The sequence below is a fragment of the Suncus etruscus genome, chromosome 9, assembly GCF_024139225.1.
Source record: "Suncus etruscus isolate mSunEtr1 chromosome 9, mSunEtr1.pri.cur, whole genome shotgun sequence".
Taxonomy (NCBI): Eukaryota; Metazoa; Chordata; class Mammalia; order Eulipotyphla; family Soricidae; genus Suncus; species Suncus etruscus.
Genome location: NC_064856.1, coordinates 5,962,279 through 5,985,233, shown reverse-complemented (window position 1 = coordinate 5,985,233; position 22,955 = coordinate 5,962,279). Strand labels below are relative to the sequence as shown.

Sequence of the window (22,955 nt, the reverse complement as noted above, 5' to 3'; positions counted from 1 at the left end):
ACACTTGTTGACTCAGGGAACTATGATGTTCAAGATCACTTATAAGTTGGTTCCAAGAAACATGGATCCATTCACACATTGGGAGTGTTACAAGGGCAGTAGTGAGGCCCTCACACCCATTGTGAATGTGGGCAAGGCTGCTAGAAGACAAGAATCTGAGTGTGTTGTAGTACTGAAAGCTTCTTTGTGTGCATGTTGAAAGCATTTTTGAAAGTAGGCCTATGAACCTAATAAACCATTATTTGTCAGAATTTGACTGAGATAAAATTTAAGGGAGTGTACCTGGTAAATCTGGTGTGTGTGTGTGTGTGTGTGAGAGAGAGAGAGAGAGAGAGAGAGAGAGAGAGAGAGAGAGAGAGAGAGAGACACCATAATAGGGATATCTGCATTATCTGCATAGTGATGATTCTGAATTCTCTTCCCTGACCAGTTGGGATTTACCCCCTTTTGCATCCTTTTATGCATCAAGCCTGGCAGGCCAAAGGGGAAGCCACTCCCTCTATTGCATTAGTTTAGCATATAGTGGTTCCATCCTTCCTGTTTCCCAAACTAGAACTCTATGAGTCTGTTGACTACTTCCTTTCCTCACACTGACTCAGATTCTGCTGCTATATCTGCTATCTGACCTACCTGCCTCCCCATCATTCCTGACTGGAGGCCTTTATTTCTTCTGTCATCCAAAAAAAGCACAGAAGCAGCTGAATAGAAAAGAAGTTGTATTGGCAAACGAAAACTTAATTTGGGAGGGATGTCCACTAGCATAGGCTGGATAACAGCTTTCAGAGTGGGAAGAGGGAGTCCCTGCTTATAGTGACTTGTATATATATTCTAGTCATTTTTTAAAGGTAACTCATGCATAGTCATGAGGTAGGTGAGCATACACAACAGAGACAGCCAATGAAAATACTTTAATATGTGTGTGATTCATAACTTACTTGTATAGCGCCATAAGATCTCCTTGGTTTGTTTGCTGTAAAGGACCTTGCCAAACTCCCTTGAGATAACAATGATCGTAACTCCTTATCTTGTGTTGTCCTGCTGTACTCTATCCCCAATATTATTGCTATATTTGATGTCATGATGCCAGTGTTCCTCCACAAGGCTAATGCATCAAATGAGCAGGAATCAGAAGTTTGCAGAAATGTCTTGTAAAATGATTTGAGATCACACTCTGCTGATGTTCTCAGATACCCTTGCTGTTCTTCTACTAGTGAATAAAACCGTTTTTCTCAGCATAAACTTTATCGTGGTGCACTTAGTAAGTGAACTTCCAGTATAACAGAGGGTGTGGGGCTGTGGTCCCCAAGAGCCCTGCACCATCTCCATGACCTTGCTACCTCCATCCCACAGCAAGTCTTGTTGAGGGTCCCTGGAGACAGAATCTCAATTCTATGTCAAACAGACACCTGCTGACTCAGGGAACTATGATGTTCAAGATCACTTATAAGTTGGTTCCAAGAAACATGGATCCATTCACACATTGGGAGTGTTACAAGGGCTGTAGTGAGGCCCTCACGCCCATTGTGAATGTGGGCAAGGCTGCTAGAAGACAAGAATCTGAGTGTGTTGTAGCACTGAAAGCTTCTTTGTGTGCATGTTGTAGCATTGTTGATGTATGGCTGTTGTACTGAGACTCGTCCCTTGGATAACCCCACTAAATGGGAGGAAAGTAGGACCCTTGGGACGAACGAGTTCAAGTGCAGGAAGGTAGACTAAGAATATCAAAGACCATCAACAGTTCTAAGCTCTCTCTCTTGGCAACCATCTGAAGCCTTGCCAAAACTTGAAAGCCTTGAAAACTGAAAAGAAATTACACAGCAAAGAAAGAGGGGTAACCTGCATGCATCTCAGTCTGATACACACAACTCCTTTCTTTTACTTTGTGGTGCACGTTCTTCACCCTTGGAGACTCATGCACAGCTCTGCTTGGATGTGTATGCAGCTCTCTGCATTGTCTTGAGTGTGCAACGCTTCCTTTTCCTATTTCTCAAATAAATATACCTTTGTTTCTTTTTGTGGGTCACACGTGGCAGTGCTAAGGGGGCCATGTAGTGTTATGATTCAAACCTAGTATGCAGCTGCGGTCACAGCCATAGCCACAGTTGCATACTAGGTCAAGTGTTTTAACTCACTGCAACCCCAATTAAAATGATCTATGTCTCCTTTCTAAAATTCTTTTCTGTAAAGGTAAGGTGACACTCTGGAAAAGGAAAGAAATTTTGGCCAAGGTGAGGACTGGTTTATAGTTTTCTTCAAAGACCTATTCCCTGCTCCAGCCTGAGAAATTTGCAGGGCAGAGTGGGGTTGGGGACTGTGCAGAGTAAGTTGGACTCAGGCAGTTTACCAACTGCCATGTGGAGCTGGTGAGAGGCATGGTCTGCCCTGTGTAAATGCTCATAGCTGGCTTCAGGAAGCAGGGTGATTGGTGGTAGAGGATGAAGGCAGTAGACTCCCCTCTGGAGGCTGCCATCTGTCCTCCCCCTACTTTACATACAACTTACAACACCAAGGAATAGGAAAAGAGCTCATGGGAAAGAGAGGGAGAACTCTCCCTCAGTAATAGGTCAGAGATAGAGCCTAAGCAATGGATATTGCACATGTGCCTCCTCCAAAGGAGTAGTGTCAGACATGACCCACCTGCTCCCTGGAAGCTCAGCTTCCTTGAAGAAGGACATCCTCCTGGACCATGACAAATAGTTTCTGGCACTTATGTGCAAATAACGGAGTCACTCCTAGTGAAGGTGCTTTTTATTGTGTGCTGAAATGTGGTCATCCTTCAAGTGATATGTTGTCTAGAGGTGGGAGGAAAGTGAGTTCTCTTTTTTTTTTTTTTTTTTTTTTTTTTTTGGTTTTTGGGCCACACCCGGCGGTGCTCAGGGGTTACTCCTGGCTGTCTGCTCAGACATAGCTCCTGGCAGGCACGGGGGACCATATGGGACACCGGGATTCGAACCAATCACCTTTGTTCCTGGATCGGCTGCTTGCAAGGCAAATGCAGCTGTGCTATCTCTCCAGGCCCGAGTGAGTTCTCTTAAGTGGACTTTGCATTCGTCTCTGCTCTATGGCCCCGGGGTATGGCCAATTAGAAAGCATTTTGCAATCAGTTTTTCCTTTTATTTTTCCTTCTGCTTCAGAGTTAGCAGAATACTGAGTGCAAGTTGAGTTCTGAATGAAGATGGACAGAATATATTTTTTGCCTGGTGCACATCTAGCGGTGCTCAGGGTTTACTCTTGGCTCTGTGCTCAGAAATCACTCCAGGTTCGGGACCTATGGGATCGAACCTGCATCCATCCTGGGCCAGCCATGTGCAAGGTAAATGTAATGCCACTGTGCTACCACTTTGGCCCAGGCCTAATATTTATCCACCAGAAAAACCAAGCACAGCTCATAACGCAGGAAGTTAGTCACTAGTGAAGAGCTTTCGCTGAGGAAAAGTTCATACCAAGAGTGAGGAGATTCTGTAGAAAGGTTCAATATGTAACTCAAGAGAACTGTCTTCAGTATAAGGGACTTTTAAAGTGTGTGGAAGATTGTGAGATGAAGGCTGAGGAGTATAGGCTCCAAGTTTTCTTCTCCAATCTTCAGGTCATTGGTCAGGAAATGGCTCCAAGAACTGAGTGGATGTTGTGCTTGCAGGAGGCCCAGGGTCCACTCAGGTGCTACCGGGTTCCAAACACTGCTGGGAGCAACCCCCAGGCAGAGCAGGGAGTCGCCCTTGAGCATTGCAGAGTGTGACCCACCTCAAACACAAGCCAAAAACAACATAAAGAATTAGAGAACCTTCAGGTCCTTTTGATCCAGTGATTTTGGAGAGGGACTTTTGGATTTTTGGAGAGGGATTTTTCTTATTAAACTGTTGGGACCTGAATTCTGAACGAGGGTCATCATTTTGTAAGGACCACATGATGTAAGCCACATATTAGGTCTTCACAAGCCTATTTCCATAGACACCACCACAAGCTACCTGACCATACCAGGTTGCCTATCAGGGAAGGACAAGGGAGCAGTAGGAAGGTACCTCAGACAAGAGCCAATCATTTTAAGGATCATCAGAAAGCTGGAACCTTCCTATACCCCTTCCCTATATAATCCTCCTCATGACCTTGGGCAGGGCTCATCTCCTGTGATGGCTGGCCAGGCTGGGGGTCTTGTTGGCAGACTTTTTTTTTTTTTGGGTCATACCCGGCGGTGCTCAGGGGTTACTCCTGGCTGTCTGCTCAGAAATAGCTCCTGGCAGGCATGGGGGACCATATGGGACACCGGGATTCGAACCAACCACCTTTGGTCCTGGATCGGCTGCTTGCAAGGCAAACACCGCTGTGCTATCTGGGCCCAAACTTCATTCCAGTTGTGTGGTCTCATCTTTCTACTCTTGAACCTTACAAAACATATCAGAAATAGCAGAAATATAGGACTTGGCACGAGCTTGGGTTTTCTCTAGTTATAGGGCAACAAAATGGGATTAGAAATGGCAAATTCTAATGTCATAGTTTCCAAGATTTCCTTAATTTGAAAATAGTGTATTCTGGGGTGGGCTCCAAAGCTGTACTCAGAAGGTTGAGTTTGGGGCATGAACAAATCAAGGCCATCCAGATATGATTCACTGAGAAAATCTTACAACAAGACGTGGTGTTGTTTTGGGGGATCATGTGGTGCTGAAAACTGAGCAGGCAAGAATGTGTTCACACTCTGGTTCTCTCTCTACAAGTCTACAATTTGACATTTCAGAGATTTTTTTTTTCTCCCCTTTAAACAGAGCAGAGGCTAGAGAGACAGTGATTTCCTGATCACTGCTCCTTCTGGTCTCAGGCCACAATGATGGACCAGCCAGGAAAGGTGATTTGTGAAGAAAAAGGCCTAGCTTTAAAATTCTAAAGAATTGTCTTACTATTTTTGTGTCTTTGCAACTTCTGCTGCCTGAATAGTTTTCAGCAAGGAAAGTTTTCAATCGACACGATTTGAGGCCTGAGGAAAGAACTCAATCAGCTAAGAGCTTGTGTGCTTGCAGGGGTCTGCCCAGCATAGCATGATCCCTTGAGCAATGGCAGAAGTAACCTGCAAGAATAGTCAGGAGAAGATCCTGAGTAACTGTTGAGTGAAGCCAAAACAAAACTAGACCAATGAAATAGAATTGAGAGTTGAGCGATAAACCCTTAGGTCCATGGGCCTAAAAGAGCTGGGTGCATGAAATGGAGCAAGGAAAGACTATTGGGAAATTGGAGAGTCACATGCAAAGAAATGAAGCTGGATGTACACCTCACACCATACACAGAAGCTAATTCAAAGTGGTTTAAAGACTTAAGAGATTAGGTCAGAATTCATGAAATGAAATGTGGAAAACAGGCATTCTTCAGAATATTGATCTCAGAGGTGTGGTGGTCTTCAATGATTTGACTCCATTTGGCAAAGATGATGGAAACAAGAATAGCCAACACAGGATGGACCCCAGTTTGATTCCACAACATCCCAAATGGTCCCCCAAGCCAGCCAGGAGCGATTTCTGAGTACAGAGCCATGAATAACCCCGAGTCGGGTGTGACCATACTCTCTCTCTCTCTCTCTCTCTCTCTCTCTCTCTCTCTCTCTCTCTCTCTCTCATACACACACACACACACACACACACACACACACACACACACACACGCACACAAAGCCTTACTGAATAAAGGTATTTTGCACACTTCTCATCAGTTACCAAAATATACATAAAGCACTCTGGAAGCTCAGCAGTAAGAAAAATAAAAAACCCTCATAATTTCATCAAGAAAAGAATGGGTAGGAGATAAACACACACTTTCTCAAAGCGCATAAGATGGCCATGAGCATAAGAAAAAGTGTTCAATAGGGGCTGAAGAGATAGAACGCAGGTAAAGTTCTTGACTTGCAAATGGCAGACCTGGGTTTGATCCCTGGCATCCCATAAGCCCCCCATAACCACTATGAGTAATTGCTGTATGCACAGCAAGGTAGAGCCCCCAAACAAAACAAAGCCCATAATCATTAACACTATGTTACTTAAACTATAATAAAAAATAAAACTATAATAAATTTCTTTTAATTTTTTTTTTTTTTTTTTTTGTGGTTTTTGGGTCACACCCGGCAGTGCTCAGGGGTTATTCCTGGCTCCAGGCTCAGAAGTTGCTCCTGGCAGGCACGGGAGGACCATATATGGGACGCCGGGATTCGAACCGATGACCTCCTGCATGAGAGGCAAACGCCTTACCTCCATGCTATCTCTCCGGCCCCAAATTTCTTTTAATTTAAGGTTTGTAACTTTACACAGAATCAAACAATTTTAAGTAGTATTTCCCTCTGAAAGTATTGTTTAGTTTCCATTCAAACAATAATTCCCAAGACTAATTCTGACACTCTATTGATACAGAACCAGAACTTATGATTGAGGTAGAGAAAAAAGTACAAAAATAAATACAAAGTACAAGTTTTCGAAGCTAAATTTAAGAGAGGTAATCAATGAAATAGCTAAAAGCAAGCAAACAAATTCCTTTTACTCAGAACCTTTGTTTTTGTAAGTCACACATAAGTGCTTGGAGACTATTCCCAGTGGTGCTGAGGACTGAACCTGGGCCTCATGTAAGCAAAGTATGGTCTGGAGGTGAGACCTCCCTTTAGCCCTCAGAACTTACACATATCAGACACTTGTCTTCTATACAGCTGACTCAGAACCACATACAGTACCCTGAGTTCTGCCAGGAGTGAGTCCTAAACAGAACCAGGAGTAAGCCCTGAGCACCAATGGGCAGGGCTCAAAAATTTAAAACTGAGTAAGACAGATTTTTAAGCAATCTAATTAAGGACGAATTCCTCCTCCAAAAAAAACCAAAAAAAGTGGGAAATTTAAACATACACATACACACATCCCAAATACAACACATAACATGACTATTTTACCTGGGAATATTTATTTTCCCAATAAAAAAGTTAATGAAGACTATGAGTTCCTAACTGTAAGGGAGAAACTATATGAGCAGTAAAAATACTTGAAATCAAAATATGCAGTTTGATAGCTCATCAAATCTAAATGGTCATTTCATTTTTGGGGGGTATGACAGTATCTGATGATGCTTAGAGGCTACTTTTTCTTTTTTTTTTTTTTTTTTTGGTTTTTGGGTCACACCCGGCAGTACTCTGGGGTTCCTCCTGGCTCTATGCTCAGAAATCGTTCCTGGCAGGCTTGAGGGACCACTTCTCCAAGCATGCAGAGCTTTATGCGCCTGGCTTCCCATGCCCACCCCTACAACCCACTTCAGTCTCATGAGTCAGAAAATAAGTCCCAAATGAATTAGCAAATTAGTTAAAATCAGTTTTTTGAGTTTATTTTTGGAGGCACACCCAGTGGCACAGAGGGTTTACTCTGGATTCTACACTTAGAAATTGCTCCTGGCAGGCTCCGGGGGACCATATGGGATGCCAGGGATCAAACCCGGTCGGTCCTGGGTCATTCCTGGGTCAGTCACATGCAAGGCAAATGCCCTACCACTGTTATTGCTACAGTCCCTAATACCAATTACTTAAGAGTAATTCAACATTATAAAGATATCCAGTGAAATATTATTTTATATTATGAGATATTATATATTTTATATATTTATATTATTTTCTATATCTTCAAACACTTATCAAACACATTCAAAACCTAACTGTAGGACTGGGTGATGTTATGACCGTTGAACAAACTAAAAAAAGAGAATGTCTGTCATTCCATAAAGCTCATCTACTTAAAACTTTAGTAGTTATATTTCCTGTTACAGGAAATAACTACAAGTGCCTATAATTGCTACCTGCTAATGGAAGATAAAGAGCTATTACTAAAAATCAGGAAAAAGAATTTGCAAATATAACCATCTAGACAGTTCCAGACTTAAAACAATTTTGACCGAATTTAGCCAAGAAACAAGATATCAATTAAATCTGAGGGAAAAAAAACAATATTTTTTTTAAAAAAAAGAAAAATGTTTGAAAATCAACTTATAAGTATAGCATTTCCAAAATACAGGAATTATAACCCATATGCAACACCTAAGGGGAAAAAAAAAACCCTCTTTACTGGAGGATGTAAATATTCTCAACAAATGAAAATAAGGTACAATCTTCCAAAGAGTATGGCTTCATGTTTTTAAACTAATTCTTCTCACTCATTTAGAAAAATCAATTTAACCCTGGTCAAAATGCCAAGGGGACTAACTAGCTTGTGATGTGATAAGGTATCTTTTCATGCAGGTATCTTATATATGATATATCAACCATATACAGAAGTTTATTTTGTTTTTAATTTGGAAAGAACAAATGGGTAACTGACCCACTGCAGATGGTAAGATAAAAGTTAATAATCAATCACAGGTTTTAGTGAGGAAATATTTTCTCACAATAGAAAGTGGCAGGACCCTGGGCGAGGTAGAGCTTCCTTGGATACACTGAATGTGAGGCGCCTGACAGGCCTCTGAGAGGACGTGCTGTACTGAGAGGAAATTCTGAAGCCTAGTAAGTTGGGTTGGGCTGCAAGATCCACTGACCTGCAGGAGGCCACAGGACCTTTACTAGGTCTCTACTTTCCATCCCTGGAAAAGACAGTTTGGCTCTGCAAGTCAGTTTTTGAAATTCACCCATCTCAGTTGTATTTGTTTTCAAAGGAAATAAGGAATGTTTTAATCCATTAGTAGAGGAGGAAACAAATTACTGTACAGGATGATTCCTATGTTAATATGAACTTCCTTAAAGTATATCTTTTTTTTTTTTTTTTTTTTGCATAGGCACAATAAATACTAGTTATCTCCCCAGAACTGTGCTTTTTAAATTTTTTTTTTTTGTGGCATTGTAGCTATTTTTTATTTTGGGGTCTGGGGCCCCACACCTGGAAATTCTCAAGGCTTACTTTTGGCTCTGCTCTCAGGGATCACTCCTGACAGTATTTGGGATAACTTATGGGGTGCAGGGTATTTAGTATAGGTTGGCATCATACAAGAGAGTACCCTCCCTACTGTACTATTGCTCTGGCTCCATTATATCTATTTATATCTTTTTAATGTCAAGACATAAAAATCGGGGCAGGGAAGGTGGCGCTAGAGGTGTCTGCCCTGCAAGCGCTAGCATAGGACGGACCGCGGTTCGATCCCCCGGAGTCCCATATGGTCCCCCCAAGCCAGGGGCGATTTCTGAGCGCATAGCCAGAGTAACCCCTGAGCATCAAACGGTGTGGCCCAAAAAAAAAAAAAAAAAAAAAAAGACATAAAAATCACTTTTTCCCTTAGAAAACTTATTCGAATTATCCTCTCTATGGAGCCAGGGCAGAAGGCCAGTGATTGAACACTTACCTTGCATATGTAGGCCCTAGCATTGATAAAACAAACAAAAACCAGGGCTGGGTTGTACAAGGGAGCAACTTTCTTGCCCTGCTCTCTGCCAACCCTGGCTCAATCATGAGCACCACCAGAATTGACTCCTGCCACAGCGCCAGGAGTACCATGTTTTCCGGCATATAAAATGACTCCTCAACCCATGAAAAACTTCCTAAAAGTTGGGAGTCATTTTATAGGTCTGTATGCGGCATGCTGAATTTTATTCCAGCTTCAGAGATGAGTGATCCGCCCCCTCTTACTTTTAAGACTTTTAAACTAGGTGGGGCCCCCAAACAAAATACAAGTTTCTATAATAATATAGAATATACTCTCCAATGTAGGTATGGCATCTTCATTTTTCCCTGAATACACCACAATAGACTCTCATTTAAAGGCTGACACTTCTCAACTTCCCTGACTTATTTCCCAACAACTGTAAGGAAAGCTTCAGTGGGTGTTTATTTCTCTCACAATCTCTTCTTCTTACCACTACAACTTTTTAGGTTTTGGCATTAACCTTTTTAATAATGTATTAAAACACATGATTACTAACATGTTTGTAGTTGAGTTTCAGTTATAAAAAAAGAACACCTGTCCTTCACCAGTGCAACCTTTCCACCACCAATGACCCCCATATCTCAATCCTACCCCATCCCCTGCTTGTATTTGAGACAGGCATTCTCTTTCTCTCATTCAATACCATGGTAGTTGTTGGTGTAGTTATTTCCCTAACTATACTCACCACTCTTTTTGTAAGCTTCATTCTGTTGGCTGGTTCTTCCAGCCCTCATCTCTATTGTCTCTGGTTATTATTACAATAATGTCTTTTATTTTTCTTAAAACCCACGGGTGAGTGAGTCTATTCTGTGTCTATCTCTCTCCCTGAAACTATCTTGCATTTATTATAATAAAATCTTTATTTAAGCACCATAATTACAAGCATGATTGTAGTTAGGTTTCAGTCATAAACAGACCACCCCCCTTCACCAATGCAATATTCCCACCACTGATACCCCTTCATCTCCCTCCTCCCCCACCCCTGCCTGTATTCGAGATAGGCATTCTACTTCTCTCATTCATTAACCTTGTCATGCTAGTTGTTAGTGTAGCTATTTCCCTAAAAGCATTCACCACTCTTTGTAGCTTTGTAGTGAGCTTCCTATTGTGGGCCGTTCCTTCCCGCCCTTCACACCCAAGGATGGGAAAAACTATTCTGTGTCTATCTCTCTTCCTCTGACTTATTTCACTCAGCATAATAGATTCCATGAGCATCCATGTCTAGTTTTAAAAGAAAGGAGTCCAAAGCAGTGTGCAAAGGGCCTCGCTGGAAAATTCAATCACAGGGTCTGGCTGCTCAGGGCCTAAGACGCTGAAGGTCATCAGGACAATACTCAGGCAATGCTAGGTGGACACAACACAGGAGCCCCTAATCCCTTTGTTTATAAACCAAGCCAATTTGCGTTATCTCATTCATATACTCAATTTTTAAAATTTTGGGGCTATACCTAGCAGTGCTTGAGGTTTACTCCCAGCAGCATGTGGTGCCACCTTGCATTTTTAAATTTTCAATTAACTTCTCAAACTACCATTAGGATTATATTTGGGTGAATTTTCGATCCTAAACACCAAGAATTTTTTCTTTTTGGTTTTTGGGTCACACCCGGCAGCACTCAGGGGTTACTCCTGGCTCTACACTCAGAAATCGCTCCTGGCAGGCTTGGGAGACCCTATGGAATGCTGGGATTCAAACCACCGTCCTTCTGCATGCAAGGTAAACACCTTACTGCTGTGCTATCTCTCCGGCTTCAAGAATTTTTTTTTTAAAAAGTATTCTTTTCCCTTCTTTTGCTTTTTGGGCCACACCCGGTGACACTCAGGGGTGATTCCTGGCTATGTGCTCAGAAATCGTTTCTGGCTTGGGGGACCACATGGTCCATCCTAGGTTAGCGCATGCAAGGCAAACACCCTACCATTTGTGCCACTGTCTGACTCCTAAAAAAAGTATTCTTAATGTGCTCTTTAACCAAGTATGTACAGTATCCAAACCTATAATACCAAGAAATAAATCAGCTGCATGAAAACCTAAATAACAAGACTTATAATCAATTTAAAGTAGGAAACCAGTAAGAATTCTAAGAACAAAATATGAGGTGGAAAGAGTATCATGAGAACTAATGAGAGCCACCCACAGATCACCAACTCAGACAGCCCTGAAAAGAGCCATTAGCTCTAAAGGAAAATTATTTTTATCTTCTACATATTCCAGTAGTTATACTCATTCAACAATGAGAGAATTGGTTCATTTCAGTCCATCAAACGTGATCTCAGCAACAAGCTCAATATAAACACTTTGTATAAACGCCCCAAAAGTGCGTGCATCAGGCAGATAACCAGCCACTGCAGGCACTGTGACCAAGCATACTGTGTCTAGTCATATGTATATAGACCACGAAACAATCTGTGCTAGGAAACTAGGTCATTGCCACCACATTTATTGATCTAGTTCATAACTAAAAATACAACACCATAGCAGTGTAAAGAAATACTGCCCATAAGTGGCTTACAATCTTATTTGGGAAGTAGAACAGGAATACTAAGAAAGCAAATGCTAAACAGCAGAGTGCAGAAGGTGCCAAGATTAAGGTCAGTCACAAGGTCCAATTCTAGCCCAAACCTGCTAAGTTGGTTCCCTTTTCTGGTGAACTGAAGGAGTGAGACACAGAAACAGTCTGCATTTGTTTGCACCATGATCCTAATCAGAAAGCTGAGGAAAGCGCTATGGAGGAGGTTGTACCTGAGTTAAGACACTGAAGGGGGACAAAAAGGGTTCTTCAGACAAAGGAGGCTCTGAGGTAGGCACACACGGGTACCGAGAGGAAGAAGAAAGCTCATCGCTAGGAACTAAAGGGACACTCAGTGACCTCCCTTCCCGTTGATTATAGTACATAGTTCCAGAGAGTACGAAATACCACAGAACAAGGTAGCATTTTACCAAACATTTCACAACTTCAGAAAATATAAAATAATTTAATATTATCTCTACATTGAAAATTGACATCAATAAACTCTTGTCAAAGTGTAAACCAGTTTCAAAGTCAACATTCGTAGTAACATTAAAAGTCTTGATTCAAAAAAAGAACATTTAATACAAATTATCCCCCAACTGTCCCAACATTTATTTCCTATTATTCTTTGCATCTGGAAAGACAGTCCTGCTGTGGATGAGCCCCATAGCCCAGTAAGTGAGACCCATGACTAACAGGTTTACTTTGAATGTACTGGTGTTATATTTTGTGGTATAATCAAGGAATAAACATCAGTTCTGGAGTAAAAGAGACAGTTGTCTTTAAGAAGGAATTAAGGTAGAGTCTCAAAACGGGCCTTGGGAGAAACGTCTGGCAGCGAGGTTCTGTGGGGAGTGTCCAGGCACAGGGCACAGGGCTAAAGATAGGGTGAAAGCAAGGGCCTACCATGGGGACAATATGAAGGGCACAGAGCGGTCACAGTCAGCAATATACAGTTCCCTGGTTTAAGTCCTATGGAAGAAAGAGCTACTGCTTGTTACGCTTTCCTTATGTACAAACTCTCATAGCCATAGTCAGAAATACAGCAGTGTGGCACAAGAGTCAATTTGGAGCTCTGCTCAGTAAATCATATCGTTTGAGGGACCCGAGAACCCCTCCTCTTCCCCAGCCAATATCAATACCTTTCCTCAGCTTCTCTTCTTCCCTTTAAGATCTATTTCCTTCAACTCTAGAATCTTCAAAATGGCACTGTTGGAACTGAAGAGCTATTAGAGAGGAGAACAAGTGAACAGAACTAGAAATACACTTATATGGCTTATTAAGTCACCATAAAGTAATGGTGATTGTACAAAGGTCCACAGATGAGGAAAACATTCTTTCTAGGAGTGTTTTTAAAAGTGCCAATTCACAACGGGTGGTGAATAACCTTATTCAATGTAAGAACATTATATGCAGAAGACTCGAAGATTGCATTTCCTAGACCTAAACTGTTTTCCGTTAGCAAGCAATGTTACAAATACAATACCACAGGATTTATGTTCACATAATTGTGATTTAAGCATTTTGCATTGTTTGATTTAACAGAGCGACAATGTGTAGTTCTAAAACTCCTGCTATTAGTCATCACCAAGTGTCTATGCATGAGTACAATTTCTTAGCAAAACACAAGCAGCAAAGAGTTGAGGCAAGTTAAGTCAAACCTTCAGAGTAGATGTTATTGTCAATTCCACAAAAGTAAAAGCTTCTTCAAATTTCATTTTATAATGAAGAAAATAAATTTAGGTCTTTTATTTAACATGCATTAATTTACAGTTTTGCCAAACGATCTGCTTCTAATGAAAGAAAACTTACTAACTCTAAAACATGCATAGAGATTTAGTAGGATCATCTACATTTCTAAATAAGTTACATGCATGATATACATTAGCCAATAAACAATACCAACATGAGAATTCATGACATTTATTTTTCTGCATGGAGATTTAACTACTGTACAATTCATATACAAAATAAACCCACGAAGCAATGGTGTGTAGTAAGTAGGTAGTGAGAGACACTTAAAATCAGCACATTTAAAAATGCCAAACAAAAGGGCATTTTCTTTTTTTAGGCAACAAAATATTTTCAGTCCTTGGCACCCTCTCACACTCACCTAGCACCACAGATGCAAGGACTTAACAGTAAACATGTACAATCTCATGCTTAAAATCTAAAGCATGCATTGAATAGAATTTATACATTATGATCTAGTAAGTATGCAATGCATACCTCTAATACTTTATACATTAAATTACCCTGCAGTCTTGAAATTAACATTTATGCAAAACAACTTTTAAAAGACTTCACCTTCAGGCTCTATTTACACAGGCCTTAGCTTGGTTGACTGGGAAAGTGGCAGCAGCCTCAAGGTCCATACTGAATGAAAATGATAAATGTGCGTGTCAAACCATGTAAAAATACATATGTACACAGATGGCACAAGGGTTTGTGCAGTTGGAATCACCAGTGCAAATGCATGCATTTGAGGTACTTATTTTGTCTGTGGTCAGGTATAATTATGCATAGTCGCATTCCAGAGGTGCTAAGTATTTCAGACCTGATCAAGTGAAAAGCTGGAGAAGTGTCAAAAGGAGATTTTTCTAGGGTTAATTTCAAAATGCAAACAAGCTCTTAATGGCTAACATTATGTGTTGACATATTTTAGCTTAACATATTTACCAACCAAATTTGAATCTACCAATTTAAGAGAGACTGGTAATTATACCTGGCCAAGTGACTTACAGAGCATTGTTGAAATTCTAGCAGGAATTGTAGTGAAACAGTGTTAATACTTCATTATTGCTTCATTGGACTGAGAAACTTAACAGGCATCAACAATGTTCAGTGATGATGAGTGAATACCCAGACTGCGGCGGCGCATGCCCCAAATGGCCTCTGCTCCACAAGAACTAAGCACTCTCCACATTATCGATGCCATTGGCATCCACATGGATGTCCGGCTCCCCGCATAAAGATGTGGGGACAAAGTGGCTAACAGTGGGACAAAGACAGCTCTTAAGCTCAGGCAATTCTTGCTTCAGGCGTTCCAACTGCTCCACTTGAAATATATTTGGCTGTTCAGGCATCCAATCATATATCCTATGACGAAACAAACACAAAACACATAAACTAGTGTAACTTTATGGTATGCTTAAGACCTGTCTGACCATTTTTTCGGAATTATTTACAGAATGTTTGGAACATCCGTATTAGTCGTATTAGCCTTTATCACTGTTCTTCATTTTTCGGCCAGCACTCCTGGCTGTGCTACAAGCAACTTCTGATTTAGTACACAGGATCACTCCCAACACTTCTCAGAAGGAGCCAGGTATTGCTAAAAATTGGGCCGGGGGACTCAGAGATGCAAAGTAAGTGCTCTATCTACCATGGGCCACACCCACGTGACAATCTTTTTCATTTTAAGTATCTTTTCACTTAAAAAATCCTCATCTCACTTCTCCCAAAGCTTTCCAATAATCTAGGAAATCAGCATTTTAATTCTGATGCAGAGAGTTGATTACACAATCTAGGACCAGGGTGGCACTCAGTGGTATATTGCATGGCTTCCATGCATGAGACCTGGATGTGATACCCTGTACTGCAAAAGAAAGAAGAAAGCAGCTGGCTCAGAAAATGAAATCTGGGGGCCAAAGCAATAGTAGTGGGGGAGGACATTTGCCTTGTATGTGGCTGACCCAGGTTCAATGCCCAGGGTTCTATATGGTCCTCCAAATCTACCAGGAGTAATTTCTGAGTATAGAGAAGGATTAACTCAAGTGTCACCAAATGTGGTAAAACAAACAAAAAAAAAAAATCAGGGGCCGGAAAGATAGCATGGAGGTAAGGTGTTTGCCTTTCATGTAGAAGGTCGGTGGTTCGAATCCCAGCATCCCATATGGTCCCCCGAACATGCCAGGGGCGATTTCTGACCGTAGAGCCAGGAGTAACCCCTGAGCGCTGCCGGGTGTAACCCTCCGCCCCCCAAAAAAAAACAAATTAAAAAAATCAAACAAACAAACAAAAATCAATGGTGATTCAAGCATTTTTTGCTCCAAGTAATCAGCAATGCCTTGATTTACAGAAATGTTCTCAAGGAGGCAGAGTTAGAGCTCTTTGCTTGTGTACGTATATGCTGTATTGTTACAGAAATGAACCCAGGTCTTATTCATGCAAGCCATGCACTTTACCACTGAGTTGTATCCCCCTGGCCCCAACTTTAAAGCACTAAGATCACACAGGGCTTCCAAAGAGGGTCCAGAGTGATAGCACACTGGGTGTGGATATTCCTTCCCCCAACTTCTTATTTATCTAAATGATCAGAACTTTTTATCTTATTTATCTAAATGATCAGAACTGCCCACACCTGGAATGGGCGGGGAGAGGAGTCTGCATGGGGGAGAAAGGGGATAAGAAGGAGACTTAAAGAAGTGGAGGAGAGCCATCATCATCAGAGATTCAGCATCAGATTGAGCATTAGCAATTGAGCATCATCAAAGGAGCAGGAGGAGCAGCGGCGGTGGCGGCGGCGGCAGCAGCGGCAGCAGCAGCAGCAGCAGCAGCATCACCAAAGGGAGTTGGTCAGCCTGGAAGCCAGTTAGGAAGCTGGAAGAAGCAGCTGAGGGTCTCCAGAGACAGAGGCCGAGAGAGCCAGAGGGAGTAGAGATGTAGCTGCTAGGAAAAGGCTTAGTATAAGAGACCATGCAAGGAGGTGTGCATAGCAGTAGGGACCGTGAAATAAAGCTGGCTGACTCCTGGAACTTCATCTAACTGCTTTGGGAATCTCTCTGTCCTCACCCTGCAACCTTCAAACCTGCCAGACCATAGGGCCTAGGGGCTGTGGGAGCTGAGCCTACTCAGAGAAAAGGCCTCACCATCTCCTTACCAACTCTAGGTTCATTAATTTACATTAAGACACCAAGCGAGCAGGCATTTGTCTTGCATACAACTGACCCGGGTTCGATCCCTGGCATCCTATATGAACTCCGAGCCTGCCAGGAGTAATTTATGAGTGTAGAGACAGGAACAACCTTGAGTGCCACTGGGAGTGCCCCCCCAAAAAAGAGCTTTCAAAGAAAAAAATACATGAATATTAAAACCCAATAGCAGCCACAAAAATTGCAACACAATGAGAAGGTAGGTCAAAGAAATCTTTTTTTAAGAGGTGCAAAACTCAACCAAAAAAAGAGAGAGAGAGAGAGAGAGAGAGAGAGAGAGAGAGAGAGAGAGAGAGAGAGAGAGAGAGAGAGAGAAAGAGAAGAAAAGATCAGGTTAGAAGTATGATCTAAGACTATAATATGGAAACAAAAATGTTATACCCAGAAAATGACAGGAACAAAGTTAAAATGATTTCACAAAGTTTTCCATATTTTCAAGGAAATGTGTCAAGAGAATTAAAGGGATGCCACAAGAAGACCAGCATAAGAAAAACAGGTCCATAAAACCCCGAATCTAGAAGACCAAATTTGAGCTTTCAGAGATAAACAAAGATATCACATGCAAATGTACAGGACTCAACAAGGTTTTAGATGCCTCAACAGCATTAGCAGACTTTGAATAGGATAGACTCAAACTGGTCAATGGTCACTTAAGAAAAGAAAAATAAAGGCAACTTGATTACCATAATACAAAAACCCCAGGAAACAAAAGCAGTTTATATGAGGTAAAGTAGTATCAGAAGGTCATATTTAGAATTCAGTATTAATGCCTTTATAAAATAATGGTTTCCGGAAAGTTAGAAAATAGACATTCTTTATGAAATACCCATTTCTTTTCTATTTTTTTTTTGGGGGGGGCGGGGGGTCATACCTGGCAGCGCTTAGGGGATACTCCTGGCTCTACGCTCAGAAACTGTCCCCCCACCCCCCGCAGGCTTGGGGGACCATATGGGATGCCAGGATTCGAACCAACGTCCTTCTGTATGCTAGGCAAACACCTTACCACTGTGCTATCTCTCCGGCCCCTGCAATAACCATCTCACTCCTTTTCTTTCTTCCTTTTTTGGGAGAAGAATACTCAGCTGTGTTCAGGGCTCACTAATGCCAGCAATCCAACCTGGGCTGGCACTGTGAAAGGAAAGTTCCTCTTTTAATTTGACCCCTCCCCCTACCATTTTCATTCTTATCACACTTCTTCCAGAAGTAAAAGACATCAAAAGCTCTGAATCACTATTCAAAACTTTCGGGGTTATTTTTGGCCACACCTGGCAGCGTTAAGGTGTTACTCCAGGCTCTGCACTCAAGTATCGCCCCTGCCTTGATTTTGTGGAACTATATGTGATGCCAGAGATTTTAATTCATTTCAATTAAGTGGCATGCAAGGCAAGTTCCCTACCCAAAGACTATCTCTCTGGTCCCAGAATGTCTTTTATTTCTAAACTTGATACATCAAAACACCCACAGCATAAGTACATTATTTTTAAGTATACAGATAAGTATCATCAGAAACAGCTTAAAAGGGGGGCTTGAGCTATAGAACAGTGGGTAAGGTGTTTTCCAACTGGGCTCTATTTCCAGCTTCCAAATTGTTATGTCGAACAGTAATTCCTGAGTAAATAATCAGGCAAACTCCTAAGAATTGATGGTGACATGCCCAAACAGAAATAAAACAAAATACATCTCCCCAAAATCAGGTTAAAACTGGAGGGGGGAGGGAGAGAGACAGAGAGAGAGAGGAGAGAGAGAGACAGAGAGAGAGAGAGAGACAGAGAGAGAGAGAGACAGAGAGAGAGAGAGAGAGAGAGAGAGAGAGAGAGAGAGAGAGAGAGAGAGAGAGAGAGAGAGAGAGAGAGAGAGAGAGAGAACAGCATAGGGATAACAGTCCTTGCCTAAATTCCACCAACCCTGGTACCACATATGGCCCCAAGTATTGTCAAATCCTTTCTTGTGCACAAAGCCAGGAACAACCCCTAAGCACTGTTGGGTAAACCCCTCTCCACTGGGGGGGGGGGGGGGGAGGGAACAAAAGAAAAACAGGGCAGGAACTCGGGTAGAACAAACAACAAAGAGGTGTACAGGTTCCCAAATCAAGAGATCAAACCCAGGGCCCCTGCAAGCCAGGCATGCACTCTAGCCCTTTGAGTAAGATCCCAAGCCTGTCCTTTTAATGGGTGATTAAAAACAAAGCGGAAGAGGAGCAACGGGACTTTACGAAGAAGACAATATAACTGTATTGCAAAAACAATATGAACTAAACCCAAGGAAAGTATTTTTTTTGAAGAGGCCGCATAAGCACTTTATCACTCTTCGTATGTTGCCGCTTGAGAGTTAGCAAGCCTGCTAAACTTCGGCAGAGAAACCACCACCCCTTCTATCCCAAAGTATCTTTTTTTTTTGTTTTTGCTTTTTTGGGCCACAACCAGTGACACTCAGGGGTTACTTCTGGCTATGCGCTCAGAAATCGCTCCTGGCTCAGGGGACCATATGGGACGCTGGAGATCGAATCTAGGTCCGTCCTAGATTGCACACATGCAAGGCAAATGCCCTACTGCTGTGCCATTGCTCCAGCCCCTTTCCTTTTTTTTGCTTTTTTGGGTATCCCAAAATGTCTCTACAGGAAGCAACCTTTTCATCTCCTATTAGTGATTCACAATTTTTACGTCATCAGCACTCAAGGACTTAAAATAGTGAGAAAGGAATACATTTACCAAGTATGTGGTTGTACCAAGTGCCTACAGAGCTCTCTCTGCATTCTCTAAGCTCTGAAGCTCCAGCATGGAAGCAGCCTAAAGACTCGTCCTCACAAGCCTACGTGCATGTATCCCGACAGCAGGGAAGATCAAGGAGAAAATCAACAGGTAAAATAGAGTATTTGTATGGCTGTATCAGACAGTGGGAAATGCAATGGTGAAGATATGGAGAGTTCAGTGTGAGCAAAGACTTACTTAAATTAGGATATTTAAGCCAGACCTCATCTAGAATATCTGTGTGCCTAGACTCAGTTTTAACTCGGGCACATGCATGTGTGATCAGTTATGACTCTGGCGGCCATGCTGAGAGCAGGTAAGAGGGCAGTCACCAGTGGCTACCTCAGAAAGCCACCAAGGAAGAAAGAATGTAAATGAAAACAGTGAATGTGGTGAGGAAACAAATCAGGATGTAAAGAGCAAATAAACAAGCTTTTGTGTGACTGGGTTTCAGGAGTGAGATAAAGAACCTTGTTTTCCTCAGAAGACTCTAGCAGGGGTCTCAAATGCAATTTACCTGGGGGCCGCAGGAGGCAAATACTTGAGTGCAAAGTCAGTAGTAAGCCTTGAACATTGGGGGGTGTGACCCAAACAACTAGAACAAAACAAAACAAAAAAGAGATTCCTCTAGGGCAGGGCCACAAGTTTGAGACCCCTGCTAAGGATTTGGCACCAGAAACTGAATAAAGAGCTGCTATTGATACTGAAATTAGAAGTCTCAGGAAGAACAGGCATTGGTAGCTGGATATAAAATGTTAGAGGTCAGGAGAAACTTCTAAATTGAATATAAATATAAAAAATATCAAGCTGTGAAAACCCACAGAGAAGTCAGGATCCCCATCCCCATGAAGGCTCACGACATCTGTCATCGATTAGCTGGCGGAGTTTGAGTTTTTGCCAGCATCCCTAGTTACTGTTACATTTCAAAGTTAAGGAGGAAACATATTGACACACAAGTGGTAAGAGAAACCTCAGACTGAACTAAGTTTAATATTGTTTATAATTCTGTAAGATGTAAACTATTTTCCCCCTAACAGTTCATTAACATTTTTCATGGGAAACAAATACCTATCATAAATTAGACCATTAACTCCAAATTCCTTCAACTTCTTTCTGTTTTCAGGATCGTTGGTATCATCACCCCAGCAGAATATGACAAGTCCCTTGGCTTTTGCCTCTTGAATATAGGACGGGTTTTTGAGCAGGTCTTCGGTATGTGCGTTTATCCCCTGAAAGCAAAGGCAAAAGAAAAAAAAAAATTGCTCATGAAAAGATAGCATCAACTGCAAATGCTCTCCACAATAAAACAAGCAGAAACAAAAAATGCCATCATTTTTCCTTATTAACTTTTTTATCAAACAAGTTTACAGTCTATTTTCTATCCATTCTTCTTATTTCTTTTTTCAGTACTGGAGACTGAAGCCAAAGTCTCACACATGTAAAGGATGTACATTGCCACTGAGCCACCTTCTGAGTCCTAGTCTAACTAGTCATCATAGGGGATCCACAAAATCCTTTTGTTTTGCCTTGGGGCCACACCTGGCTGTGGTCAAGGCTGACTCCTAGCTCTGCAATCCTGGTGGGCTCAGAGGACACTACGGGATCCTGGGTATCAAGCTGTCCTATCTTTCTGGCTCTAGTAACTCACAATATTTATTCAGAAAACAAAATGACTTAATTTAGGTCTGGAGAAAAGAAAAAACTGCTGCTGATTTAGCTGTTTTACACTCTGAGATCTAATAGCTTCGTTTTAAAAGTAGATTCATTACTTGTTAACGCACATGCCAAAACTATCGAATTAAATGTTAAAATAACATTATAAAATAACTTATTTCTATTCTAGCACATGAAAATTAAATTACAAAAATTCTAACTTACCAGTAGATTTTCAAACTGTGCAAAGCTCATTGCAATGGGGGTTGTTCGAGACCTCAGGTCCATGAGTTCAGGGTAAATATCGGATTTTCCTTGAGTCAAAAATAATATTGGATATTTGTTCTGCTTTTGCCGAACCCTACAAAATACAATTAAAAAATACTTAAATACTTTTATCAGCAAGATGCCTATATTATTTCAAATTTAATGGAAATAAAAACAAAACCCTCCACTAAGATATAACTACCATAGAGTGAAAATACAAACAAAAGCAACTTTCTCCAATCATATAATCCTATAACTGAGTCATAACTATCATTGCTTTTCAGTCAAAAAAGGAATAACTGCTAAATTACTCTACACAAAAGTCAAAATATTCTCCAAGAATGATATCTGGGCCAGACAGATAGCACAGCCAGTAGGGCATTTGCCTTGCATACAGCCAACACAGGTCGGACGGTGGTTCAAATCCCAGCATCTCATATGATCCCGAGACAGCCAAAAACGATTTCTGAGCGCAGAGCCAGGAGTAACCTGAGTGCTGCCGGGTGTGATCTAAAAACCAAAATTCCCCCCTAAAAAAAGAAGGTATCTACTAAGAAGGGGTTGAGGCTAGTTCAAGGAATAGGCTGAATGAACATCGTGCACTGCAGTACCACTTGAGTATTATCCAAACTATACCAAAACAAAACAAAAAGCCAAAAACACTCTAACAAGGAGTGGGGCCAGCAAAATGCACACATGATCATAGAGATGCATGTCAATCTGGCAGGGATGATGCTACATGCTTGCAAAATGAAATCTAGGATGTTATATAAGTGCCACTACTAGCAGAGCTGGTCTTCACCTCAGCAGAAAGGTGATGCAGAAAGACTGCAGAAAGCACGACTAAGAAGAGAAAGGACAGTAACATTTGCATGACTGTCCCATCCCCAAAGACAATCTTGGCAATATTAAGTCTCTCGCTACAGTCGAAGAGAAGTTGGGAGAAGAAAGTAGAATATCACTCACATTGTGCAAATATCTGCATCAAATGATGAAAACACTATTCTCCTCTTCCCAGAATTTTCTAAGACAGTTTTCAAAATTATATCCAAAAATAGATTCATGTCAAAATACGTTGATAAATTACCATCCCAAATTCCATCCTACGAGATAGAAAGAGGAAATAAATGCCATTAGATGCTGTTAAATCACAGTTAGAGAAAAAACAGCTGAAGGGTATCTAGTCTGACTTACCTTTACAGATCAGAAAAGTAAAAGGCTGAACAATTAAGTGACGCCCTGAATCATAAGAAAACTATTCAGTGATGCTGCAGTTATTAAGACAGGCCTACTCTTGGCCCAAAAACAAAACAAAACTAAAAGGGGGCCAGAGCGGTGGTGGCGCAAGCAGTAGGGTGTTGCCTTGCACGTGCTAACCTAGGACAGACCGTGGGTCGACCCCCCAGTGTCACATATGGTTCCCCAAGCCAGGAGCG

At 41.6% G+C, this 22,955-nt stretch overlaps 1 protein-coding gene across 1 annotated transcript in view; it reads right to left on the bottom strand.

Annotated features, from left to right (window-relative positions):
- Positions 1-14,246: 14,246 nt before the first annotated feature.
- GPCPD1 (glycerophosphocholine phosphodiesterase 1) overlaps positions 14,247-22,955 on the bottom strand; it is a 60,579-nt gene continuing 51,870 nt past the window's right edge. The window contains exons 17-20 of the mRNA XM_049779189.1: positions 22,486-22,622; positions 21,478-21,613; positions 20,668-20,828; positions 14,247-15,017 (exon numbers count right to left, since the gene is read on the bottom strand). Coding sequence (XP_049635146.1) covers positions 14,828-15,017; positions 20,668-20,828; positions 21,478-21,613; positions 22,486-22,622 — 624 coding nt within the window. The 3' untranslated portion in view covers positions 14,247-14,827. The remainder of the gene's footprint in view (positions 15,018-20,667; positions 20,829-21,477; positions 21,614-22,485; positions 22,623-22,955) is intronic.